Genomic DNA, 27,230 nt, shown 5'->3' on the forward strand with positions numbered 1-27,230 from the left:
TACATATATATATATATGTGTTGCATCTCACAGATAAAAGCAATACAAATGTATTCGCGTACAACAGCATCCCACGTGCAGGTCAACATATTTGGATACATATGCAGCAAAAGGGAAAGGAAAAAAAAAACGAGTTTCTGGTCTAAGTTAGACCATTTACACTCAGGACGTACAGACAAATAAAAGAATCGTACGAACCTAATACAAAAACAAGCATGCTCCAAAATAAGAGAAAACGTTTACATTACATTTTTCTTCTGTACTTTTTTCTTAAATTTGGATACCGTCGTTCGTCATTAAAAATTTTTTCCATTGTTTTCTAGTCATGGTGTTCGGATCTGTATGTAACTTTTCAAGGCTATTTAGCAGGAATGGTACACGATATTGCAACCTGTTATACCCGTTATTGGTTCGGGAAAATGGCAAACCCCATGTATCTCTTTGCCTTACACTGTATGGCAGCTGCAAGGATTTTTTAAGGCGGCTCATTCGAAGAAAATGCTCATTTGTGTGTTTTAAGCTGCTCTTGTATTTTAAGAACAGGTTAAATGTGTATGCATGCGTGACAGTCAAGACATTAAATGATTGAAATAAATCCCGCGTATGGGAATCGTATGGGGCATTTGCAATATGGCGGATAGCTTTTCTCTGTATTAAAAGTAATTTGTGGATGTGTGTAGCAGTTGTTGCCCCCCAAACAAGGTTACAGTAGTTTATATGCGGGAGAAATAAGGCATTATATACAAGAAGCTTGAGTTTCGGTGGAATCACCTGTCGCAATCTACAAATCATTCCGCATGCCCTCGCCAACTTTTTAGCTACAAGGCCAACATGAGCGTCCCAAGTTGAATTTTCGCTAAAAATGACTCCTAGTGTTTTAACCTGTTTCGCGAGCTCTATTTTAGAATTGTCAAAATAGATATCCAAGCTACGATTTATTTGCTTTTGCACCGGCGCAAATAAAATACATTTGATTTTCGCTGCGTTTATTTTTAAGGAATTTACTGTGCTCCATTGAGACAACCTATCGAGGGTGGTATTGGCTAAACTTGCGAGTTCCTTAATCTCCTTGGACTCAAAGAAAATGCTAGTGTCGTCTGCATAGATAACAAAATATGCTTGATCACTAATGCTTATTAAATCATTAATATAAAGATTGAATAAGATCGGTCCCAGTATACTGCCCTGCGGAACACCTGCTTTCACAGTAAGCAAAGATGAATATTCACCGGTAAGAGCGACGCACTGTTTTCTTTGTTCTAGATATGATTTTAGTAATTTTAGAGTTATTCCCCGAAATCCATAACGTGCTAATTTACATAGTAAAGTAGCATGATTAATCCTGTCGAACGCCTTCGAAAAATCCACAAATATACCAAGGGTTACCTTCCATTCTTCAAATCCATCAAGTATGTACTCCTTTTGCGTCAGTAGAGCCAGTTCGGTTGACACCTGCTTTCGAAAACCATACTGCTGAGGCGTTATAATAGAAAACTTATTACAAAACGTTGTCACTCTATTACAAATAACTTTTTCCAAGCTTTTTGATATTACAGGTAATATTGCTACTGGTCGGTAATTGGATAAGTCATTTCTGTCTCCAGACTTGTACAACACCGAAACCTTTGCTAGCTTCATTTTGTCTGGAAAAACACCTGTAGACAAACAAATATTAAACAGATGGGTGAAAACTGGTACCAGGAGATCGAGTACAAACTTGATAGGTCCTATCTGAAGTCCATCTATATCACGTGCTTTACTATTTTTCAGTGACAAAAAAAACTGAGAATATTTCCTCAGGAGATGCCGGCTCAAAGAAAGCACTGTTTGCAATCTGCTTGTTCAGGAAGCTCGTGGCAGTTTCATCGCGGACGCTATCAACAAGATTTATGAAATATTCATTAAACTTGTTCGCCCAATTTTGTCCTTTAAATGCTTCATTATTAAGTATTATTTCAAGTTCTTCATTTTGACGGCTTCCCCTTTGTAATAGTTTGTTCATTTCGCGCCAGATTTCATTACCACGAGCACCCGGTTTCCCCAAGAGGTTTTTAAAATAGCAGTTTTTAGCATTCCGTAAAAACTTTGTCACGAAGTTTCTCTGTTTTTTATAAGCAAGAAGGTCTGCATAGTTTTTTGTTTGCGAAAATACAGAATACAACGCATATTTTTTTCTTATCATGTTGAGACAATTATTCGTAAGCCAGGGCTTACGTATCTTCTTGGATTTCTTTATCATTTTGAATCTAAAGCAGGTTCTGTAGGCTGCAGTAAGGATAGAAATGAGAACGTCGTAGGCTTTGTTAGCGTCTATACATTCTAAGACAGGGTTCCAAGTTTTTTTTTAATTTCTTCCCTAAATTTATTTAATGTTCTCGGATTTATCTCTTGAACAATGAATGACTCAGAATGATTCACACTTTTTTTCATAATCTCACCGCGTTTACAAAACATATAAATAGGTAAGTGGTCACTCACGGCTGCTGAGACAACACCAGAATGTACCGTGTCTTCAATGCTGTTAGTTATGAATAAATCCAGAAGACTTTCAGAAGAGTGGCTGATGCGTGTTGGCTCATTTATAACGTTTTTGCAACCAAATGAATCCAACATTACCTGTAATTCTTGTGACTGAATTGTATTTTGCAATAGGTTAATGTTACAGTCACCCCCAATTGTAATGTGCAGGCTATTTAATGACACAAAACTCAGCACGCTCTCAAGAAAAGCAAAAAATGCGTCCAGTTTACCATCCGGTGGGCGGTATAGCACAACAAATACAGATTTCTGATACTGTAAGGATAAGGCTTCATAATCTGGCGTTACTATCGAAAACTCGGTGAGTAAGCTGCATGACATGTGCTCGGATACAAGTTGCAAAACACCCCCACCACGGCGATGTGATCTATTTAAAAAAAAGGTTCGAAAACCAGGCAGGCGAAGTACTTCCTCTTCAGATTCGTACCACGTTTCTGTGAGCATGATGATGTCAAATTTGAAACCAAAGTCAGCAAGAAACGACATCAGTTCGTCATGCTTGTTCCTAGCCGATTGCGTGTTACAATGTAAGAATGAGGTGTAGGCACCGCCGCCTGGGCAGCGAACGTCACCTGATATAATCATCGGAGCAAAAGGAACAAGAATGGCCGCGCCGGCAGAAAGTAAAGAACTACATCATCTTTTCCAGGTCAGCTTCGCATGTTACGCGAAGCACACGGGAGTTTTCTGTCTTACGAGCAAAGATTTTGCCTCCCCGCACCCATGCATAGCGCCATTTCATTTCCTTTTTCTTCGCCACAGTCATTCCAAGTAGCTTCTTTAGTTGAGGGGCCAGACGCTCGTTCACAAACACGGGTTGCTCAGCGGCAAATCCCAGCTCAGTTGTAGTGAACCTCGTCTTTCGTGCTTTTTCAAGAACTGCGTCCCGTTTAGACCGCCGGTTAAAGACCACAACAATGTTCTGATCCGACCCATCTGTCCCATCCGTTCCGCTGTTCCGTACAGGAACACGATGGCAAACCTCAATGTCCTGCTCACCTATGGGCTCATGCAACGCTACGCCCACCTTTCCAAGAACGTTCAGAAGGTTCTCGCCTTTTTCAACCGGAATTCCCTTCACTTCAACGTTTTTGTTCCTCGAATACTGATCCTGAGCTGTTATCCTGAGAGAATTATCACGGACCTGAGCCTTCAATCTGTCCACCTCCTGAGCCAAAAGATCATTGGACACCTTCAAAGCTGCATTCTCTTCCTTGACGCTAGCACATTCCTTTTTCATGTCTTCATACTGTTTGTTTACGAATTCCAAGGATTGTTTTATCTCCCTTAACTCCTTCCGGAATTCGCGTTTTAGGTCAGCTATCCCGGTTCCCATTGCGACAGGTTAGGATCCAAAACACAGGCGTACAAAATTAGACAGTCAGGCAGCAAAAATGAACATTAAGGCAGCAGAGGCAGCAGAGGCAGTACGTACAACAAATTAGCAGAAGTAATAAGAGTTCAGACCTGTGAAATGCAAGGTGAAGAGAAATCACGCTCTGCTCCGTGCGCTGCCCCACTGTCAAATGGTTCCCGCGATGCTCGTGGCGTCCTTTTAAGCCAGGCAAAGTGGGCGTGATCCCTCGGTGTTCCACAAAGACCAGTCAATTCACCGGCGCATCAGGACGACGCCGCTTTATCTTGATGTAGCTGTATCGCAGGCACCTGGTCAGTGGTCGAACGTTTCGCCTGTGAAATGCAAGGTGAAGAGAAATCACGCTCTGCTCCGTGCGCTGCCCCACTGCCAAATTAGCAGCATATTAAATGGTGCTCATAGCCGGTTGAAAAATACCGACTATTTTCGTGCAATGACAGCTGCGTGCAATCTTAGCGAGGGAATTTTTAGCGAGGTGCGTCTCCTTTGAAGAGCCTCAAGAAGAAAAACAGGCCGAAAACAGTACAATCTTCCGCGTTTCTCTCCTGTGGTTTTTTTATGTAACGCTGAAAATTGCCCAAGAAAGAAGTCTCCTCCAAGTTAACAAAGGTCAGTGTGGTAGTATTGACGGCAGTGTCTAAACATTCCAGCTATGGAAGTTCAGCGCTCGTGGAGAGGAAAAAGTAGCTTCATTCCTACTTGCGCTGTACTAAATCTGAGGCGCGTACACTTGAAACCTCACTTTCACACGTCCTCTTACAGTGAGAAAAACAAAACCTAATCCAACATACTAATGGGTGTGAAATTTGCAACACCTGGAAAACGTTGAATGAGGGTATGTTTAAAGGGTGTCTCAAAGAATGCGACGGATTGTGATTCAAGTTTCAGCTGCGAATATTAACTATAGAAAGGACAGTAAAAGGAGAATGTTGCCCATTTCTTCAGTCGTCCAGGACACTTACCTTCCATGTAAGTTCGTGGTAATGCTATTTTCTCGCATTGGGATGCTACGAACTTTCATTGACATGGTGCGCATCATTGCTTTCGCGATGAGGGGGAACCATGTGTTGACGCAGGTGTATCTAATACGCAAAGGCACCGCTGGCATCCGCGCCTCAGCCGCTAATCTGGAGAAGCCACAACGGCGCTTTTCCTCGAGCCGTTATAACATTCTACATCAACTCTTTATAAAAAATTGGCGGTGATTTAACTCTCGTTAAACCTGGAATGACGCGATGGCTACAGCTGGCCGAGTTCAGTTCAGTTGAATTGCAAAGTCAGTCTTTCGCCGCTTCGTTTCCATGGGCGTTCCTTCTTCATCTTCGTCCCACTTGACACGGCGCATGCGCACAGCTGTTGCAGCTCGGTTTATTCGGCGCGCCGCGGCGCCGGCAGCAGCAGCTGCGCCGCGTCACGTGGCCAGCCACGGCGCCGGCAGCTGCTCTGCACCACGTGGCCAACCACGGGCAGCATGGCGCCGCAGCCACAGGGTGGCGGCGCCGCCACGCTGAAAGCTCGAAATGCCACCGTAATGCAAAAAAGTTGGATTATGTTCTCTTATTACGCAATTGGCGCAAAACTGCACCAACGATTTACTCAGGTCATTCAGTTTCTATTGATATACGTCGAGCTTAGTTCTGTCATGATTTGTTAGGGCTACACATGCACAGAAATTTCGCAGATATGTGGATGCATCACTTGAAGGCACGCGTGCCTAAGAATACGATACTGAGCGAGCTCATAAAAATTTCATACAAACTGCAGCTCAGTACTCATTGGGGCTAATAAGACGAAGGCAGTTAATAAAGCAAAACGGCCCCTTACCTGTCTACGAGCTTTCTACGAGGAGATTTTGACTGTACTGCGGCACTGCAGTAACAGATGGTTACTCATTTTGCCCCCTTTTTAAACTCTGTTCCCAGGTGCTCGTCACAACGGGAGACGTTTCACTCGAAGCCGACGTCGCTGATGTGGTTAAAAGAACAATAGAGCACTTCCCACGACTGGATATCTTGGTAAGCTGTCTGTGCGATTAGTACTTTTCACCAAATTTGCTAATAAGTTTCGCTTGGCTTCTAAGCAGTCGTGAGTGTCAAACTCAACAGTAGCCTTTGGCTTGTTGCAATGAATTTCAGCAATTAATGAGGCTATATCTTATATCCTCTAGTATTGTAAGTTTACTGCCCTCTTATGATATATACTTTTTCATTTGAACATATTTATTTAACATTCACTCATGCATACTAGAAACACTTGGTGGTCAAAACATGAGAACTTTAATGACAAAATTATATGTATAATGAGTAACGCAATCATATACCAGTTTTTTCCCTATATGCTCTGTGGGTCTGGTAAAATTAAAATTGGTAGGCATCCTTTGTTACATTATCGGGTACTCTAAAAGAACATTGGTCTGCATAATGCAATAATGAAACAAGTACTGAAAAGGAAGAAAGCAGTTATTCGTTTGAATGTTCACCTGTCTCTTCTTTTTTCGAAGAAATGTGAACACATCAGCCTTTCACCAATGAAGTCAAAAAGGTTCGTGATTGGTATTTGAAGTTCATTATTTGATTGGACGACTACGGTGGCAGTGTGATATTTGTGTATAGTCTGTACTATACATAAGATTAACGCATGCCCTGGCTAATGCACACATCGCAAAGCGATTTTTCAGGACCGCCACGACTCTTGGGAACCGTTTACCTGTGCCTCCAAATGAGTGCGCTGCTGGCTTAAGCACCGTGGGGCTAAACGAAATTAAGACTGCACCTTAATCAATGTTTATCATTTTTTGCACAACCTAGTTCACGTATTTGTTTATTTCGCGCTACCTCTATTGCCCTCTCCTTTTCCCTTTATTTCTATCTTTGACTGTATGCATCTAACATATCTGGTTAAGCATCACGCGCCTGGACGGATTCTATAACCAAGCTCTGTTTTCGACGCCTCTCCGTGCTACCTGAGCCTCACTGCGCGAATGATGGGTATTTACAACTCGGCTCTGACATCTGGTCAGGCCATATCTCACCTTGATTTCGCAGCCTTTAGGCCGCCGCGGTGGCTGAGTGGCTATGGTGCTCGGCTGCTGGCCCGAAAGACGCGGGTTCGATCCCGGCCGCGGCGGTCGAATTTCGATGGAGGCGAAATTCTAGAGGCCCGTGTGCTGTGCGATGTCAGTGCACGTTAAAGAACCCCAGGTGGTCGAAATTTCCGGAGCCCTTCACTACGGCGTCTCTCATAGCCTGAGTCGCTTTGGGACGTTAAACCCCAATAAACCAAACCATTTCGCAGCCTTTAAAATGCTTTCTTAGTTAGAATTTCTCTCTGGTTCTTATCTCACTTCTACTCTTCTCTATGTATCACAATGCACACCAATGAACTATGCGTTTTGTTATTGCTGTGCACCTGAGAATCTACACAAATAAGTGTTATGAAATGGTGTCTGCTACTGTTAGAACCGAACCAATTGTTTTTCCAATTTTGCCAATAAGATACGTAAGGTTTTTTTTTTTTGCTCTGCACTACGCTTCAGCTATGGCATAGAGGCTGTGCATCCACTACGCGTAGAACAGGCTCGTGATTAGAATCCGTCTTCCACTGCAGTCCTTAATCTTATTATGAAAACAAAAACGACTGCTGATGGAATAGATTACAGAGGAACGGGCTAATACCAAAGAACACCGCTGAGAAAGCACCTTCTCTCGAGAACAGGAATTTGGCCACCGTGGTGTATACTTGGCTGCCACAAAGAAATCATATCAAAATATCAACCAAACCCGGCTCTAACTCCCCAGCGGCTGCGGAACAAATTACAGACGCGCAATTATCATAATTATACATATAAGGGACACACGATGAAGGCTAGTACAGGGCCACGCATCTACATACAGTCATTACGAATGATGGTTAAAAGTATTTAGAGGATTCAAAAATGCACTGAATGAAATGGCAACTCCACACACTGTACCTGTGAGCGGCTTCGAAGCCAAAAGAGGAAAGACGAGCCCGACCACCAGCGACTACGGAATAGTAGAGAGTAAGCTAATAATATAGTTTTGCAGAACGAAAGACTTTATGAACTGCTCCGTTTGCGAACCGTTTCATCAAAAACGGCCGTGGCTTAGCTTGGTTAAGCCTGGTGATTGCGAAGCACGCCGCTTAGAAAGTCGTTCTTCTCGTTCTTCTTCCGTCTCCGTAGCTCGCTGATGCTTCCTCTTTGCATTCTGCCGAGCTGCCTTGTTCGTAGGCACCATCGTAACATCTGGCTGTATGACTGCCTTGCAGTGATGCCAACTCAGGTCAACGTTTTATCCCTAAAATGAACCCCCAAAAATCCCTAGATTCAAGAAAATACCCTACCTTTTAGTTCTTTACTTGTTAATGTGGCGATTACAGCTTTAACAAAGTCTCAACGCAGTTCACGCTTTATTCCATGTCTTGTGCATTTTATCAGAGATAAATAAATGTGTGTTAGCCGCAACTGTAGCTTTTTTCTTAATTTTTTGTAGAGTTACCATGCATACAAGGTCCACAGAAGGCACCACCGGATAAAGGGGGAGTCAGCAACGACGCTTTCCTGACTCCCCCTCTATCTGAAGTAAAATTCGAGCAAACGACTCCTGTTTCACCGCACCGCCTTTTGGGCTGCTCCTTCAGCAGGCTCATCTTTACGCGCAAAGAACCCTTGCAGCCCTTTGTAAATAGAATGGAGTTGATCCCAAGTTGAAAGAGCTGTCATTGTTTGCTAAGCCCCCTTAACGCATCAAAGTATTTTGTTCAGACAACATTAACAGTCTTTTTAAGATGTAGACAGAAAGACGAACACATTTGACTTCGTGAAAGTCCCCTTCTCGCCTCAAACAGAACACTCAGAAGCGGTGAAATGGCGTACCTCACCGCCCAGTACTTTATTTATCAAAGTTTCAATCAAAGATAGTCAAACAGTATAGTTGGAGCGACTAAGAAATGACATCACGAGAACTTGACATCCTCAAAAATGTAGCCTTGCTAGCAGTGATAGCAGTGATTCAGACCTAGACTTGGTAATTACGAAATCAGAAAATGGTTCCTTAAAACTGAGAATATATATGTTGTTTTGGAATTTAGCAGCACGTTGAAACGAAGCTGTCTAGCAAACGTGGAGAATGCTTTTCTTTAAAAAAATAAGCTGCACAGATCGAAGCACTTTCTTCAATAACATAAAAACACGTACGATGCAAATGATACTGTATTCAGAAAAAACGTAAACGCGCGTGCAGTGTCGATGCTGACGCTTTAAGATATATCTTTCTTAACTCTCTAGAATTATTATATGGCACACAAACAAGGAATTAGACGCGCACACAATCTTAAAGTCTTAATCATCGTACATATCTTTGTTCATCCTCTTCAAATGAGAAGGAGTGATGTTGAACTTGTAACAGCAGCTGTCCATCAAGGCTCTTTTTGCGTGCAGCAAACCGCACAACGCTTCTGTTGACAATCTGTTTCTCTGCTTTGTTTTCAGCAAGTTGACTTGCGAAAACACGCGTTCGACAGCGGCGCTGGAGCGTGGCAGGCACAAAAGGTTCTTCATAAAACTTGACAGCAGGGGGTACTCTTGTGAACCGTCTCCTTTTTTCATTTGAGACACTTTGTGCCAGAACTGGCTCGCAGTCAAGTCAATGTAGTCGCTCAGCTCCATGTTGCGGAGAAGTCGCCATTCCCTGTCCAGTTCATTCACTTCGTTTTCTTTCACTATCAGAGGAAAGGAGACCGCAAGCGACGCGATTGATGGCACTGTCTTTCCCAGGACAACTTTCGGTTATATGACTCGAAGGTTTTTCATTTGTTCACTTTTTAGGGGGAACCGCAGGTAGATCTGATGAGCTGCTTCAATAAAAAACTCCAAACACCGCAGTCGAAAGTTGTGAACCTGATTATCGTTTAAGCCGTGCGTGTTACCGGCTAGAGCGGCAGCTGGCTTTGCTCCGAGGTAAATTTCTTCCAATGGCAGGAACTTGGCTGGGTCTTTGTACCGCACATCGGACCACGCTGTGGCCTCCAAGTAGTCCCGCTTGATGTAGCATTCAAGTATGCATTTCAGCATGGCCGAAACTTTTTCATGGAGCAAGTGGATTCTGGTTTCTTCCGACTGCATTTTCTTATTTAGGTTAGTGAAAAAAGGCAGGACATACTCAAGGAACTCGAGGTAGAGTTTCGTTGACGGGTCAATCAGTTTTTCCAGAATGGTTTCTGCAGCAAGCAGGCGGTCGTCAGTGGCGGCTTTTTTGAAAAACAAAATCAGGGCAGGCATCTGCTCAAGTAAGCGTGTCACAACAACTTTTAGAGACAGCCACCTTGTTTGGCTTGGGTGCAAAAGCTTGCGTGGTTTCACCTCTGCAAGCTTCTGGAATTCTTGGAAGGCAGATGTCTGCTTCGGCGACAAAAAGTAGTTGAAAACATCGCGTGCCAGATCCTCAACTCCTCTCGGAAGTGTTTTACATGCATACGAGGCGCACAGATGGAACGAATGACAAACGCACTTCATAATGAAGAGGCCTGGAATTTCTGCCTGTAGCAGCGACGCGACGGAATGATGTGCACCCATCATCACGTTCGCTCCGTCGGCCGCAAAACCAATCAAATTTTTGTCGTACGGAATTTTCGCAGCACTGAACACTGTCTTCAGGCTAGTGTAGAGAGAGCTGGCAGTAGCATCACTGAGTGGTACTAAGTCCAAAAACGCATCCATTATGCTGCCTTCGACGTTCATTACTCGGGCGACGAGGGACAGATGCTTCACCGTTGCCTTGTCAGTGGATTCGTCAACTAGAAGGGAGAACTTCTGTTTGCGCAAAAGCTCACAGAGCTCTTCGCGACTCTCCTCTCCAAGCCCATTCTTTATGATGGCAGCGCACTTTGTCCGGAGGCAACTTAAGTTCTTTGCAATCTGCGAGTCGTCACACGACGCTTTGGCAACATCAACTAAATGCCCCATGGCATTAAAGGGTAGATTGTGTTCCGTGATAAACGCCGCAAGTCTTATTTCAGCCTCTTTGACAGATTTGTCTACTTGAGTTTGTCCACTTATTGAAGGCATGGATGTCAGCGCGCGGGTTGATTGCAAGCTCGCAGCGCTTTTTTGTGTTTGGAGCTCGCAAGGTGGCGGTCGATTTCGGATTTTCCCTCCTTGTAATCGGATCTGCATGCTTTGCAGGAAAAGAACAAGGGCCCTTTTTTACTGGCTGACAACCAGCCTCTGTACTTTGGATCCACCTCCCATTTTGTCAAATATTTTTGGTCGTATGCTTTCGCTTTCTTTTTGCTTGGCTCACCTTCCTCAAAGTCTCCCGGTCCAGAACTTGCCATCTGACATGCAGCACGTTTGAACCGATAAGGTACGCGGTGAGTGTAAACGTAGCGCGTTGATCCAGGCAGTACAAGTCAAAACTCAACGTTTTTCTTTTGTAGAGCAGCAGTCACTCGTAGCGCCAGTGATGACACGCACGATTAAACAGTTTGAAAGTCATATGTTTTCGTTTCTCCTCTCTGTGCAGCAGCCGATTATTTAGCGTTGCAGAACTGCTGTCGCCATCTAGCGGCTTGGCACAACACCAGAAATAGAGGAACAGTAACTAGGATTCTTCATAGTTTTTTCTGTTCGAAAGGCAGTATAATCTGATACGAATTATAAGGCCTCAAAATCCCTAGATTTCACAAAAAGACGCTAAATCCCTAAAGCAAAGAGAAAATCTCTAGATCTAGGGATAAATCCCTAGGGTTGGCATCACTGCTGCCTTGGCGAGAGGAGCGGAGCAGCTGGTGTGACGTCACTCTGACCGTAGCGCCCCTGGTGAGAGGAGCGGGAGTTAGGCTGCCGTTTGTGGCTACCGCCTCGCCTCGCGACGGCGTGAGATGGCGCCCCGTTTTTACACAGATGGTGTGACGTCACACCGACCGTAGCGCCCCTGGTGAGAGGAGCGGGAGTTAGGCCGCCGTTGGTGGCTACCGCCTCGCCTCGCGACGGCGTGAGATGGGGCCCCGTTTTTACATAGCTGGTGTGACGTCACTCTAGGTCACGTGGTGTGACGTCACGCAGCGAGGTCACGCTAAAGGTCAATGGTGCCTACCACCGCCTCGCCACGGAACGGGGTGAAGTGCGACCTAAAGTAGTATTCGCAATAAAAACCCGGAGATCAGGAAGAGGATTTGGAAGATCCCGAATGGCAAGACTCAATATAGAGTAGATTTTATATTGCACTCTCATTCCGGTATCATGCAGATTTTTCCCCGAAGAGCTAAGTGTAGGATTCTATCAGTGATCATCCTTCCAATGTTGTGACGGCAAGCGGAGTAGAAGTAAAGGGCAGACTGCCAAAGCAAGGCACTGGCAGGCTCTCCCAAGAATCAAAATATCGGGTTAAGCGATGACAAAGCATAAACGTGACGACCACCTTAGGTGATACAATACACAAATGGCAAGATAACACAACATGAGGGAACACAGTTGGGAACCTAAAAGTTGTCAAGAGGAAATTAGACATAGGAGAAAATTAGAAGTACGCATTTACAGACAAGTGCCATATCGTTAGCAGCGTGGCAAATATAGTTGACGAAGCGCACGATCTCGATATATCGTCACGTAGGGGTGACGGTTGTCCAAGGAGTGAGGAAGACAGTGTAAAGTTCTTCTAAAAGAAAACTTTCTTGTGCTGATGTGCACGCACAATGAACTGAATGTCTCGGTGGCGATGAAAGCAACAAGTGTGCGCGGCGGTGGTCGAACAGAACGCCTGGAGTTTTTCGCCATGCTCAATATCAAGCTATCAAGGAACTTTCGAGATAACGAACCAAAAGCAACTACAACAATCTGAAAAAAATTTGGAAGGAGTTGGTCGTGGCCGCGACCAATCGAGATAAGCCTGGCCGCATCTCGCGACACAAGCAAATTGGCAAAGCCGCCTGCCAGTATTTTTGAGCATGAACGAACGAAATACAAAGATGCGCGGCATCACTCCCCTCTAAAACCAGCATCGGCTCGATGCTGTACAACAAAAAGAAAGGAATGCAAAATAACAGGAGGTAAATGCAGAAGAGAAGAACACTAGCATTTCCAATACAGAGCGTCCGTCAGCACCTATAATAATGCTTCAGGCGCAAAAAATTCACAACTTCTGGGCGTCAACGGCGCCGCTTTGACGCGGTTGCTCCGTCGGGGGACACTTTGTAGTAAAGCTCTCCAAGTCGACGAATGACTTTCTACGGGCCGATGTACGGCGCAGAAGCTTTTCACTAAGTCCGCGGCGGCGAATAGGCGTCCACACCCACACACGGTATCCGGCTTGTACTTCGAGTATAGTCGTCGTAGATTGTACCGTCTGAGACGGTGCGCTGTTTATTTTTGATCCATAATTTGGCAAGTCATCGGGCTCTCTGCGCGCTGAAGGTAGCAGCAACGTCGATGTTGTCTTCATCTGTCACTTTCGAGAGCATGGCGTGGAGCCTGTTGGATGCCTCCCTGCCATGAATGAGCCTAAACGCTGTCATCTGGGTGGTCCCTCGCACTGCGATATTGTAGGGAAGTACCGCGTAAGGAAGCATGGCTTCCGAGATCTTGTGTTTGGCGTCCACATTCATGGCGAGCATGTCAGTCATAGTTTTGTTAGACGCTCCGTAAGACCGTTGGTGGGTGCATGATAATTAGTAGTTCGCCAGTGGCTTTTGTGGCTGCAGCTAAGAATGGCGGTGAGCTCAGCCGTAAATGTCGTTCCCCTTTCCGTGATGAGAACTTCTGGGGCGCCGTGACGCATAAGGATCTGCTTGACAAAAAACTTTGCGACTTCAACCGCAGTACCACTCGGCACGGCTTTTGCTTCAACGTAGCGGGTCAATTAGTCGGTCGCTACAACCATCCACTAGTTCCCGATATTGAAAGTTGGGAAGTTGCCGAGTAGACCTATTCCCATCGGTTGAAAGGGCTTGTTTTGTGGTGGTATGCGTTTCAAAACTCTAGCTTGTCTGAGCAGCGGCGTCTATCGTCGACAACACTACCGGCATGTTTTGACATACTGTGTGACGTCGGTGGGTAATAAGGGCAATATTAATTATATTGAATGCGACGAAGGATGTTCGTAAGCTCGAGGTATTCAGCTGTTAGTTCGTCGTGCGAGACCTACATAATTCCTTCCTGTAAGCTGTTCGGAACGACGAGGAGGTACGCGGTCTTGGGGGCGAAGTTTTTCACAAGCATGCCATTTCGCAGACACAAATAGGATAAACCGCCCTTGAGCGTTGCTGGGGGTGAGGAAAGCTTGCCTTCCATATATTGGAGGAGAAGGTGTAGGTTGGGGTTCGAGCGTTGGTGCTGCGTAGAAGTCGGTGGTGCTTATCGATCCCAACAAAGCGTCCATATCGTCCTCTGCCAGTGAGGTCTCGACAGGGGCTCGGATAGGCAGTCCTCATTCGTTTGCTTGCACCTAGATTTGTAGACGACGGGGATGTTGAATTTCTGGAGGCCCAAGCGGCCGGAGGGGTCCTTCAAATTGCCAAGACAGCAAAGTGTGTGGGGATCGCTAACCAGCTGCCGTGGTGGTCGGTACAGGTAGGGGCGGAATTACGACGTGTCCCAGACAATGGCGACACACTCCTTCGCGGTTGTCTAATAGTTAGTCTCGGCCTTCGATAAATAACGGCTTCCATACGCGATACCTTTGCCCAGTTCGTCACTTTTATGAACGATGACAGCTCCTAGGCCCACGCTGCTTGCGTAGATATGAGGTTTAGCCTAGGCGTTTTCATCAAAGTGCCCGAGGAATGGAGTGGACTCTAAGCGACGCTGAAATTCCTTAAAGGCTTCCGACTGCGCCGCTTCCCAATTAAATGGCACGTCTGCCTTTGTCAGTTTGGTCAGAGGCTCGGCGATGCGCGGAACGTTCTTGACTAGCCGAGGTAATATGCTCACAATTCGATGAATCTGCTCACAGCTTTCTTGTCGGTCGGTGGCGAATACTCTGCAATAGCAGCTGCTTTCTCTGCGTCTGGGTGTACTCCAACCTTGATTACAGTATGGCCGGGAAAGAGCAGTTATTTTTAGGCAAAGTGGCCCTTCTCTGTTTTCAAGGTTAGCCAGGATGAATTGATTCCCTCCAGCACTGTTCGATACCTTTTCAGGTGGTCATCAAAGTTCTAGGCGAAGAAAACGACGTGATCGAAGTACACGAGACAACTTTACCACTTCAGACCTGCCAGTACTGTATCCATTACCCGTTGAAAAGTTTCCGGTGAGGAACAGAGTCCAAATGGCGTCACCTTAAACTCGAAGAGGCCAAATGGTGTGGTGGATGCGGTCTTCTCTCGGTTTCTTAATCGACTTCTATTTGCCAGTAGCCGCTCTTGAAGTCCATCGAAGAGAAGTACTTGGCGTTGCACAACCGGTCCGTTGTGTGTCAATACGGGTGACGGGGTATACATCCTTCTTTGTTGTGACGTTGAAGCAGCGGTAATCGACGCAGAACTCAAGTGTGCCGTCCTTCTTTCTCGCCAATACAACCGGTGCTGCCCAGGGGCTCTTCGACGGCTAGATGGCGTCGTCACGAAGCATATCTTTTACTTGGTCCGGTATGGCTTGTCCTTCTCGCGGCGACACACGGTAGGAGCTTTGGCGAAGAGGTCGGGTGTGTTCGTCGATTCTATTGCGATGTTTGGCAAGCGGGGTTTGTCGTGCGTTTGATGATGATGAGTAGCATCCGCTGTAACATTGAAGAAGGTCGCATACTTGATCCAGTTTGTTCCGGGGCAGGGCTGGGTTGACGTCGAAAGTGGGCGAGTTCTCATGGTTAGGCTAATCTTCGGCGGTTCGGTCGAAGAGGGCGAATGCGTGTCTTACGTCGGAGATTTGCTCGAAGAAGGCGGAACGCTCATTTGTTCCTCGAGGACAACCAGGGCAACGGGATGTTCCGGAGTTTTCATCAAAGGGATGGCCTCGTCCGTCAAAAGCCTGATCAGCTTGGATCGCACGTCGACGGTCGCCTGATTCTCATTAACGATATCCACGCCCAAGATCACTTCGCGGGAAAATTGCCGTAGCACAACGAAGGTCGCAGGATAGCTATCTTCTTTGAAGGTCACTCATCCTGTGCATCGTCCCGATGGCGTAATCAAGTTGCCTCCTGCGGTGCGGAATTGTGGGTCATCCCAAACGGTCGTGATCTCCATCAGCTGCTCTGCTAATTTCGCGTTCATCACCGAATAATATGCTTCTGTGCCGACTAGAGCGGCTACTTTCGACAACCGCATTTAGTGTCCAAATGCAGAACCGCCGCATACAAGCTGTCGTTCTTCCGAAGAACGATAGCCGATTGGAATGCGTTACTTCGCGAAGTGGTCACCTTATCTTCAGCCGAAACATTTTTATCTGCAATCAACCCCAGCCGGTCAAGTTAGGCTGTTGGTTCGATTCTGGAGTGTTTCCCTTGTCGCGCTTTGTTTTTAATTTTAATGTACAGTGTTTGTTACTCGTCCATTATTTGAGTTGTTCACAGAAATTTTGCTGCCTGCCTGAAGGTCTTTTTTTTTCGTTGTTGACAAAGCACTGTGCAATTGTATCCCCACTCCTGACTTGGCCACCAAAAGGTGGCAGGCAGTATTGAATAAATAAATTAAAATAATTCGGATGTCCTGATTCTTGAGTTGCACGTCATCCTCGGGGCCGGGTGACGGCTTCGTCTGGCATGTGATTCTTGGGTAGGGCGTGTGGTCGGAGCTTTTTTTTGCGGTGTCGTCATCCCTAATTCGGATCGTGTCGTGATCGATCTGGTGTTTTTGTGCGGGCTCGGCGTTTCCAGTGCTACGTCTTCCTACGGCGTGGTCGGTAGAGGACCTTCGTCATTTAGCTGGTGAGCAACGTCACCTCCAGAGGTTGCTTACTTTAGTTTCCCCTGCGGGGTCTGGGAGGTCTTGCTCGAAGAGCCGCTGAATAGCTGTTAGTGGCGACGCGAAGTGCGAGGCTGACGGCAATGGTGAGCGGGAAATGTCGCCCGTCACATGCTCCTCTCGACGCAGGTAGTCGCCGCTTTCTTGAGAGCGTTGGCCGAAGCGTGGTCGTGGTGCGTCAATCGCAGAACCAAGAAGACGGTTACGTCAATGTGGGCAGTGACGAAGAATATGGCCTGCCTCAGCGCAATGAAATCAAAGCAGGCGATGGTGAGAAGTGTTCCAGGCGTCTCATTTTGTGGGACTTTAGTCGTTCGTAGTCTGAGCCGGAGGTGGCAGGACGCAGCTTTCGCAAAAAGCTGGTTCACTTCGAAGGGGAAGACTTAAGCTTTGTCTTTGGGGCTGACACCTGCGTAGAGCAGCGGCGTAGGCCACGGCTCGAGCTTCAGCTGCAGACGTCGATGACGGGGAGCCAAACGCATGCTGCACTTCTTCGCGGACGATTTCCCCCAAGGATCGGTGCTTGAACTGGTTGGAAGATGTTAACAGGCGACACAGTTCTTCCTGTGCAATTTCGCGGATGACATGCCGCAGGTTGACTCCGAATGCTGTGCCATCCGAGAGGGCTGTTGAGGTCGCTTGGAGCTGTCGAGATAAATGGCGGGTTCGTGCTTCCAAGGTTTTCTCAATGGTGGCCGCGTCACTGGTGAATTTAGCGACACTCTTCGGTACATTTTGGATCAGACCATCGAAAACTGTCTCTTTAGCACACTTTTTTTCGTCACGTCAGGATCAGCGCGTCGAGAAAGGCGCTGCATGTCTTCTATTTATAAGGTCACTGTCGCATTCGGGTACTGTATGTGTGTCTGTAGAAGCACCTGCGCTCTTTCTTTCCTGACGATGCTTGTGAATGCCTTGAGGAACCCTGGCTTGAATTATTCCTACGTCGCCAAAGAAGCTTCGTGGTTTTCAAAACCAAATCGTTCCTGGATGTTCCAGGACGAAGAAAACATGGCTCACTTTAGTCACTTTAGTCGTTGCTGAGGAGTCCTTCTTTGCTTAGGTGCAGAAGCGTAGCAGTCCGTATTCAGGTGAACGCTTCTGGAGACGGCGGCTGCTCCGCACTTCGTCTTTGTTTGGGACGGCTTCTGTGGTTTTCCCGAAATACACCTGATGTCACGTAGTGGTGACGGCAGTCCAGGCAGAGAGGAAGACAGCGTAGAGCTCGTCCAAAAGAAAACTGTTTATTGGGCTGGCTTGCGCCCACAATAGACTGAATGAGTTGGCGGCGGCGAAAACAACAAGCGTGCTCAGCGGTCGTCGAACAGAATGCCTGCAGGTCACAGCCGAGCTCAATTCAAAGTTGTAAAGAAACCCTCGGGATAAGGAACCAAAGCAACTACAACAATGTGGAAAAATGTAGATGCAGTTGTTCGTGGCAACGATCAAGCGAGATAAGTCTGGTCGTGTCACGCGGCACAAACAAAATAAGGAAGCAGCCTCCCGCCGTGAACGAACAAACTACAAAGAAGCGCGGCAATATTTAAAAAGTAACTTAAATTATCAGGACTGCTGTGGTAGACGCTGTGGTGTTGATGGCGCGGATATCTCGCCGATAAAGAAAGTGGAGGTGCAGAAATTTGTGCAGGTAGTGCTAGGAAAAAAGAGCGAGTGAGGATCCCGTGACTGCAAGTCTATTGAAGAATGGTGGAGCCATTGAGCTAAAAACATTTGCCACTCTGCATAACGTATACAGTGGCGCCTAAACAATCTCAAGTGTACCGGATGCTTGCAAAAGCACTAATGTTATAGTAATCTAAGAAAGTGGATTGAAATGACTTCAAAATTAGGTACCGATGAACGCATTATATATATATATATATATATATATATATATATATATATATATATATATATATATATATATATATATATATATATATATCAGGACTACACAAAGGCTATAGTCTTCCACGTGAAAAGTGACATATATCTCAATCAAGAAGGGTGTCAGGCATGGACACACGACGCCTAAACAACTGTCACTGTCGATTTACAACAGGTATAGAAAGAATAGGTTTGGGAAGAGCTAGCGGTCAAAATTAATGGAGAATACATTCGTTATATCTTATTTCCTGATGACATTGCCCTATTGAACAACTAAGGATGCGAACCGTATGGAACGATTTAGTGCCTAAGTTAGCAAAGTAAACGGCAGATATAAACAGTAATATTGATACAGCTCAGAAGTAGAGGGGGCTGAAGTACAGAAGTGGAGGAAGCAGTGGTGCTTCGCCATCTTGCTTGAGGCAGCTTGGCAGCCAGGAGTAGTTCTTCTGTACCCGATAGCGTTCCACGTAAGCATCACAAATCTGGTGGAGGCGCCGGGTATGCTTCTACAACCGCTTAGGCTACCGACCAGCACGGATCTCAGACCGGTCCACAAGCGTCGCGGCCGCGACGCAACCTCGGTCTTCGAAGGAACCAGCTTCAATGGAAACTGAGAACAGGCTGGCGCAAATCATCTGTCATCAGTCGCGAACACCCCCGTCGTTTCATGGCGACGTGTTTGAGGACGCCGAGGATAGGCTCGAGTTCTTCGAGTGTGTTTCCCGTTACAACGGCGCGTAAGCTCCATGTATATTTTGTGGTTGAGTCTTCTCGGACATGGTTCGAAAACCATAAAGCATCGTTTATATCCTGGGAGGCCTTCTGCCGCAACCTGATAGCAACTTTCTCGAATGCAGACTGTCGAGAGCAAGCAGAAGCTGCGTTACACTCGCGGAACCAGCGCCACCACGAGACTGTACGCATGTACTACGAGGACATGACCCGCCTTTTTAAACGCGCGGATATCAACGTTACGGAAGGCAAGAAGCTTCGCCACCTCATGCGGGGTGTCAAGCAAGAGCTTTTCGCGGCACTCGTTCGCAGCCCACCGCGCACTGTGGCAGAGTTTCTCGCCAAAGTGGCCACTATGGAAAAAACGCTGCCCGCCAATACAATCGCGACGTCAACACCTTTGGGCCTGATCCCATCGCTATGCCTGTTAGTCGCGACGCGACCTTTCTACGCGAGCTGATCCGGTCTGTCGTCAGGTAGGAACTGCAGGCCTTCCAGAAGCCATCCGATCCGCCATCTTTCCTACCACTGAGTGAAGTTGTTCGGGACGAGGTGCGCCTAGCAGCACAACAGCACCAAATTTCTGGCGTTCCTCGCCGGGTTAATGCAAGGCCCACATATGTGTCCCTCTCACGTAAGGCCCCTGGGTACGACGTCACTGCCGTGACTCCAGCAGTGAGCCCGCCGAGCTCCCCTAGTGACCACGCTCCGCCAGCCTACCAGCGACTACGAAAGAGTGAAGTGGGGCGCTTCCCGGATTGCCGGACCCTTTGCTATCACTGTGACGAGGCGGGTCACCTCTACAGGGCGTGCCCATACCACCGTGCGCCTGCATGGTTTCGCACTGGACGACCCGTGCCCACAGAACGGGGAACGACCACTTGAGAGAGCTCACTTGTCGTCGCACCAGAATCACATCACATCGGGCCACTGGGAGGCTTGATCCCCGTCGCCGATGTGCTACCGTTCTCCAAGCCCCCGTCAAGCCGCAGGCTACTCCGGACGCCGTTCTCTCTGTCAACGTCGGGAAAACTGATTCAAGCGGCTTCTGGAGGCAAAGCCGCTGATGTCGGGACCTGTTAAGATCCTCCTACGCCACCACCATGCGACGATGTTTCTGTGGCAGCGAGTAGCGACAGGATCCGACGCGCTGCTTCCGATTTGTTCGTTACAATTGATGGAGTCGACATGACAACTTCGCTGGATACTGGTGCCGATTATTCCATCATGTGCCTTTCCTTTGCCCTGGAGCTGAATACACTTTTGACATGGTGGTCAGGGCCTAGCATTCGCACTGCTGGAGGTCACCTGATTATCCCTGCCGTCAGGTTCACAGCTTGTATCGCTATCCGTGGTTTTGTGCACGTCGGCGAATTTGTAGTCCTCCGTGAGTGTTAGCGGGAATTGACCCTCGGCCTCGACTTTCTGCAGACGAACGGCGCAGTCACTGACCTGTACGAAGCAAGGGTCACGTTCTCGACGAAACGGGCCGTAGAGCACACTGCCACCGACGAATCACGCTTCAATTCTCTGCGACTTGTTGACGACGACGTAATGGTTCTACCCCGGTCCAGTGTGCTAGCTCTCGCGAGGAATGATTTCTTCCACGACTACGAAGGCATCCACATACCGCTGCTGCTCGAGAAGGGAGTAGCCATCACTGGCGGGCTTGTCCAAGTACAAGACGGTTGTGCTAGTGTGCTCCTTACAAATTTTGCCAACGAGTTGCAGCACCTCGCCAAGGGCACGGCTGTCGCCTTTCTGCATAACTTCGCTGTGTTGCCTCAAGTGTGCGCCCTGGAGACAAGCCCTCGAGACCAGCCCAACCATGCACTGCCCTTCCGTGCGTTAGAATCTCTCGGCGCTTCTAACCGATCTCGTGGGTTGTTTTGCCAGAAGCTACATGGTTGGTCGTATGGCTGTCGCGAAGCATCGCATCACCGACGAGAACACACCGCCTGTATGCCAGCGCCCATACAGCGTTTCCTCGACGCCACGCGAAGCCATTAAAAGGCATATCAATGAATTGCTCGCAAACGATGCCACCCAACCGTCGACAAGCCCATGGGCGCCACCAGTGGTCCTCGTCAAAAAGAAAGACAACACCTTGCGAGTCTGTGTCGATTACCATAAACTGAACAACGTGACCAAAAAAGACGTTTACTCGCTCCCCAGAACTGAATATGCCCTCGACAGACTACGTGATGCCAGGTTCTTTTCTTGCTAAGATCTCAAAAGCGGCTACTGGCAGATAGAGGCGTACGAGTGAGACCGCAAGAAAACTGCTTTTGTTACGCCTGACGGTCTCTACGAATTTAAGTTGTTCCCTTTTGGTCATTGCTCAGCGCCGGCCCCGTTCCAACGCATGATGGACACTGTCTTATCTGGGCTCAAGTGGCAGACGTGCCTCATATACCTGGACGATGTCGTCATTTTTTCGCCCACCTTCGAGCAGCACTTGGAGCGGCTGCGCACAGTGCTCTGGGCGCTCCAATGTGCGCAACTTACGATCAAGCCCGACAAATGTTATTTTGGTTTTAAGGAGCTTCGCTTCCTCGGGCATGTTGCCAGCTCACGTGGTATTCTACCTGATCCCGAGAAGACCGCTGCCGTCTCTAGTTTCCCACGCCCAACTGACAAGAACACTCTTAGGCTGTTTTTCGGGATGTGCTCTTACTATCTAAGTTTCGTCCAAGATTTATCCTGAATAACTGAACCCTTAACAGCGCTGACCAGAGACGACACACCCTTCTTGTGAGTAAGCGACCAAGAGGATGCTTTCGTGGAGCTCCGCTGCCGCTTGCAACGTCCACAGATATTCGCCCATTTCGATGACGCCGCTGCAACCGACATACACACCGATGCCAGCAACGTAGGCCTTTGAACGGTCCTTGTACAGTTGCAGCACCGCACCGGACCAGTCATCGCTTACGCAAGCCGTGCAATTTGGTTCTCGGAATGCAAACTATTTAACGCCTGAAAAAGAATGGCTTGTGGTACTCTGGGCCGTCAGTAAGTTCCGCCCGTACCTCTACGGAACATTCTTTCGCGTTGTCAGTGACCACCACTCGTTATGCTGGCTGGCCAGCCTACAAGATCCAACTGGGCGGTTGGTGAGCTAGAGCCTACGTTTACATGAGTACGACACAACGGTCGTATACAAGTCGGGCCGGAAGCACTAATATGCGGATTGCTTATCATGCGCGCAAGTGGACCTGGCTACCCCAGAAATCAGTGAAGACTTTCCTTTCCTTGGTGCTGTTAGCGCAACCGATATGGCGCAGATTCAAACGGCGTACCCGGAATTAGCGCCGCTCATTGCGTACCTGGAAGGCTGCTATGGTCCCCGCATTCCTCGCGTTTTCCTTCGTGGGCTGCAATCTTTCACTCTGCAAAACGGCGTCCTCTATAGGCGCAACTTTAAGAGCAACACCGGAACATTTCTGCTCGTAGTCCCGTCACTGCTGTGACCTGATATCTCGAGCGCTTGCCACGACGAACCATCTGCCGGCCACAAAACTTAGGCAGAGGTACTACTGTTCCAGATTACTTCCATCAGTGTGAACATACGTCAAATCCTCTCGCGACTGCCAGCGCCGTAAGTCTCCACCTTTCAAACTCACCGGATTTCTTCACCCGATAGCGTCTCCGAAGACGCATTTCCAACATATATCCTTCCCTTACGGCGCGGTTCAGGTGTCCAACGATATATGAGACAGATACTGCGCCATTTCCTTTCCACCAAAAACCAATTATTTATTTATCATATGGGAATGGACCTACTCGGCCCTTTCCCGAAGTCATCCCCTGGAAAACATTGGATTGCTGTTGCGGCGGATTATTTGACACGGTACGCTGAGACAACAGCGCTTGCAAACGGAACTGCTGTAGAAGTAGCCACGTTTTTTGTACACAACATCGCACTGCGTCATTACTGACATTACTGACTGTCATTACCGACTATGGATCTGATTTAACGGCCCGCTTGACACGGGCAGTCTAAGATCTGACCCACACCAGCCATAGGCGTACTCCGGCTTACCACCCAGAGACAAACGGCTTGGTGGAAAGCCTTAGGAGAACCCTAGCCGACACGCTCTCTATTTATGTGAATGTGGAGCATAAAACGTGAGATCAAATTTTCCCATGCGTAACATTCGCTTGCAATGCGGCCCTGCAGGAGACCACGCGGCTCACGCCCTTCCAGCTTGTATTCGGTCCTCCAGTTATTACTGCTTTAAATGTAATCTTGCCCGTCGACCCTCAGAATGACCGAGATCCTGACCTTGACGTCGCCGCTTTCCTTCAGCGGGATGAAGAATCACGTCAACTAGCCAAGCAGCGAATGCACCGTCAACAGCACGTAGACGCTGGCCGCTACAACCTGGGACAGCGATTTGTTACGTAGAGCAGGGCAAGCATGTGTGGGTTTGGACACCATTTCGTCGCCGTGGGCTGTCTCAAAAATTACTGCGCCGATACTTCGGTACTTACCGTGTTCTCCGCCGCATAGGCGACGTGACGTATGAAGTCTCACCGGCCACCCCAGCCCGCTCATTGCGCGTACTACCGCGTCAGGATGTTCTGCACATCATTCGTATGAAGCTGTACCACGACAGTACTTCTTATTGTATTTGAGGCTGAGTGCCACCGCGGTTCTGTGTCCTGATACCTGTGTTTAACCTCGCGCCTCCAGCACCATTTTCCCACGGTGAAAGCAGACCGCATCAAGGTGATGCTGCAGAGGAGGAAGCAATGATGCAGCTCAGAAGTAGAGAACGCTGAAGTGCAGAAGTGGAGGAAGCAGAAGTGCTTTGCATGCCCGCTTGCAGCCGCTAGGCAGCCTGTAGCAGTTCTTCTGTCCCCAATACTGTGGCGCGTAATATTCTGGTCAATACGCAGAAGCATGGGAAGGAAATTAGTCGTGAGACGAGGGTTCATTGAAAGGAATCGAGACAACGGGAGCAGCAGCGAAAACAGTCCTAGGCAAGCCAAGTCTAGCACAGACAGACATGGCGATAAAAAGGCCGCTGGAACGCATGTTCATCTTCGTTTTTGACACAAATGCGCTTTTTTACAATCGACCCATACAGAAGAGAAGCCATTCTGGAGATTCGCGGCGGCAGTAAAATGGCAGGGTCTTATGGCTTGAGGCGCTGTATATGAACAGTCTTCCGTCTGCAGCGGTAGAATTCTACAGATGGCTTGAGGGGTTGGGCTATGTATTTAAAGGTGTTTAACAGGAGATGTGCACGGTCGCAGGCGGTAGAGCCTCAGCATCCTGCTCTTCAATGGCATGTCGGAGAACTGGAGCCAAATTAAGGCGGTGGTTCTTGCGGACTCGGAAGAAGGGAGAGCTGACGCACCACTTCTTTGCCAACAAATTATTTGATCTGCTGCGGCAATGAGGAAGCGTCGGCCCAGCGAGCGGCTCAGCCTGCGCGGGGTGCTGACGAGTGAGGATCCTGTGCTTGCGTAGCTCCTCGATGCACAGGCAGAAACAAATACTTCAGCCAAAGGTCCGCAACGCGCGTACTAACAGCATCTGGGAGGCGTCGTCATCCATACTCTTCAAGATGTGTTTGGCCTTGTCAGCAATCGACATGTGCAGGTGTGCACGTTTGTATGAGTATTGTAAATCTTCGATTCAAGCTCATAGTTTTTCAGCGCAACGGCACACAGCCAAAGAAAAGAAGGAAGACAAGAAGGACGAACGCAGCGCTGACTGACAACTGTTTATTCTGGGACGCACACACAGTTTATTCTGAGACCAGCGCAGGCGCACACCGTGAAAGGAAAAAAATAAAAAATAAAAAAGGAAAAAGATTCGCGTCACATCTGTAGCGAAAAACTTTGAAAAGGAACGCCTTTTCTGCGTTATACAAAATGAGTGAAGTATCGCTGGCACATTCTGACCCAGCTCTTTGAATATAGTATGCCTCTATAGTTTCACGAGTTGTTTCTAATTTGCTTGTGCTCAGAATCCTCACTCCCGAAAACATCGGTGTGCAGTCCTTGCAAGTTGCCCAGTGCTTGACAAGGTTAGCACCTTCCCTATTCCTTATGTTTCTTTCGTGCTCCCTGAGCCGGTCGTTGACTCAGCGCCCCGCAAGAGACCTAAGGAATAGGGAAGGTGCTAACCTTGTCGAGCACTGCGCAACTTGCAAGGATTGCACACCGATGTTTTCGGGAGTGAGGATTCTGAGCGGAGGCAGATTAAAAACAACCCGTGAAACGATAGAGGCATACTGTATTCACAGAACTGGGTCAGAATGTGTCAGCGATACTTCAGTCATTTTATATAATGCAGAAAATGCGTTCCTTTCAAAGCTTTTGCGATAAAGATGCGATGCGATTTTTCTTTTTTATTTTCTTTTTTTTCCTTTTACAGTGTGCGCCTGCGCTGGTCTGAGTGTATTTAAACTGTGTGTGCGCCTTTGAATAAACAGGTGTCAGCCAGTGCTCTGTTCGTCCTTCTCCTTCTCTACCTTCTTCTTTTCTTTGGCTGTGTGCCGTTGCGCTAAAAAACTATGAGCTTGAATCAAGAATACGAACTATCCCAAGAACTAACTCTACTGAAATCTTCGATGTAGCTTGCAAAACTTTCACCGAACAGCTGCGACCGGTTGCGTAAGCTTGTTCAGAGCACAGTTTGCTAATAGCTGGACGACGAAACAGTTCGGAGGGTCGTCTAAAAGGCAGGCCAAGTTCGGACGGCTACCACGTGGTTCCGATACACACAGGTGGAGCCACGCTGGTGAGATAAAAGTAACCGTATTAAGATTTGTCTCATTGTCACATATGTTGTAGAGGCTCAACCGTTCGTAAGATGCGAGAAATCTTCCACGTCATGCGCATCGGTTTCGTTCAAGTTGGCAGTTTCCCATTGGCGAAAGCAGCCGGAACAGATCGCAGTCAGGCCTCTTTGCACGGTTTGATGTTGAGCGTCCTCAGGAGTCGCAGGTGTCGGGAGAGAGCGCCTTTGGACCTCCAGGGCTGCCGCCCAGCACCTCCACCAAATGTAAGACTAGGGTTTATTGGAAGGAACCGACACGACGGGAGCAGCAGTAAAAACAGTCCGAGGACAACCGAGTCGAGCACTGCGACCAGCCGCGATTGCAATAGCGCTGAAGCAATTGTTCAGCTTTGTTTTTGACTGGAATGTGCGTCTTCGTTAAAAAGTCTACAACAGGCCGTGAAACATCGAAAGTATCAAAAGAATACACCTAGATATTGCAGGCTGTGACAGATGGGGACTACGAAAGTGAATTACTAAGTAAGTAGGAAGGTGGCAGAGTGTATTTGACAAGTACTCATACCAACTTCAAAGTATCTGTCAAGCATAAAGTACAAAACAGCTGTTTGTTAACTGTGTACACCTATGCCACAGAAACTTGGAGAATACTGAAAAAGGTTGAAATTATATTTAGGTCAACGCTGCGATCTTTAAGCATAAAAACCATTTTGTAACTTCGAGACAAGACATCAGAATGGGTTAGGGGGCTAATTCAGGCAAATTGTAGATTAAAGTATCCTGTCAAAAATAAGAAAAAAATATTTGCATGGGCAGGCCAAGCATTGCGAAGTCCAGGTAACCGATGGCGCCTTAGAGTAACAGAGTAGGTTGCATGAGACTGGAGATACAGCAAGGAGCTCCAGAAACTTAGGTTTGTGGAGGCGATGTGTAATGTGCTAGGATAAGGTCGTCATAGCCGGTGCAGGACGCTGTTTATTGAAGGCTATTGAAGGTGGTCTTTGCCATTGCTATATTGGACGGAGT

At 47.6% G+C, this 27,230-nt stretch overlaps 1 protein-coding gene across 2 annotated transcripts in view; it reads left to right on the top strand.

Moving 5' to 3' along the window:
- The window catches only part of LOC144121878 (3-oxoacyl-[acyl-carrier-protein] reductase FabG-like), a 101,998-nt gene that overhangs the window by 48,090 nt on the left and 26,678 nt on the right, over positions 1-27,230 (top strand). For both annotated transcript variants that reach the window (XM_077655299.1, XM_077655298.1), the window contains exon 3: positions 5,836-5,928. In XM_077655299.1, the coding sequence (XP_077511425.1) occupies positions 5,836-5,928 (93 nt within the window). The remainder of the gene's footprint in view (positions 1-5,835; positions 5,929-27,230) is intronic.

The sequence above is a fragment of the Amblyomma americanum genome, chromosome 2 (assembly GCF_052857255.1).
Source record: "Amblyomma americanum isolate KBUSLIRL-KWMA chromosome 2, ASM5285725v1, whole genome shotgun sequence".
Classification (NCBI taxonomy): domain Eukaryota; kingdom Metazoa; phylum Arthropoda; class Arachnida; order Ixodida; family Ixodidae; genus Amblyomma; species Amblyomma americanum.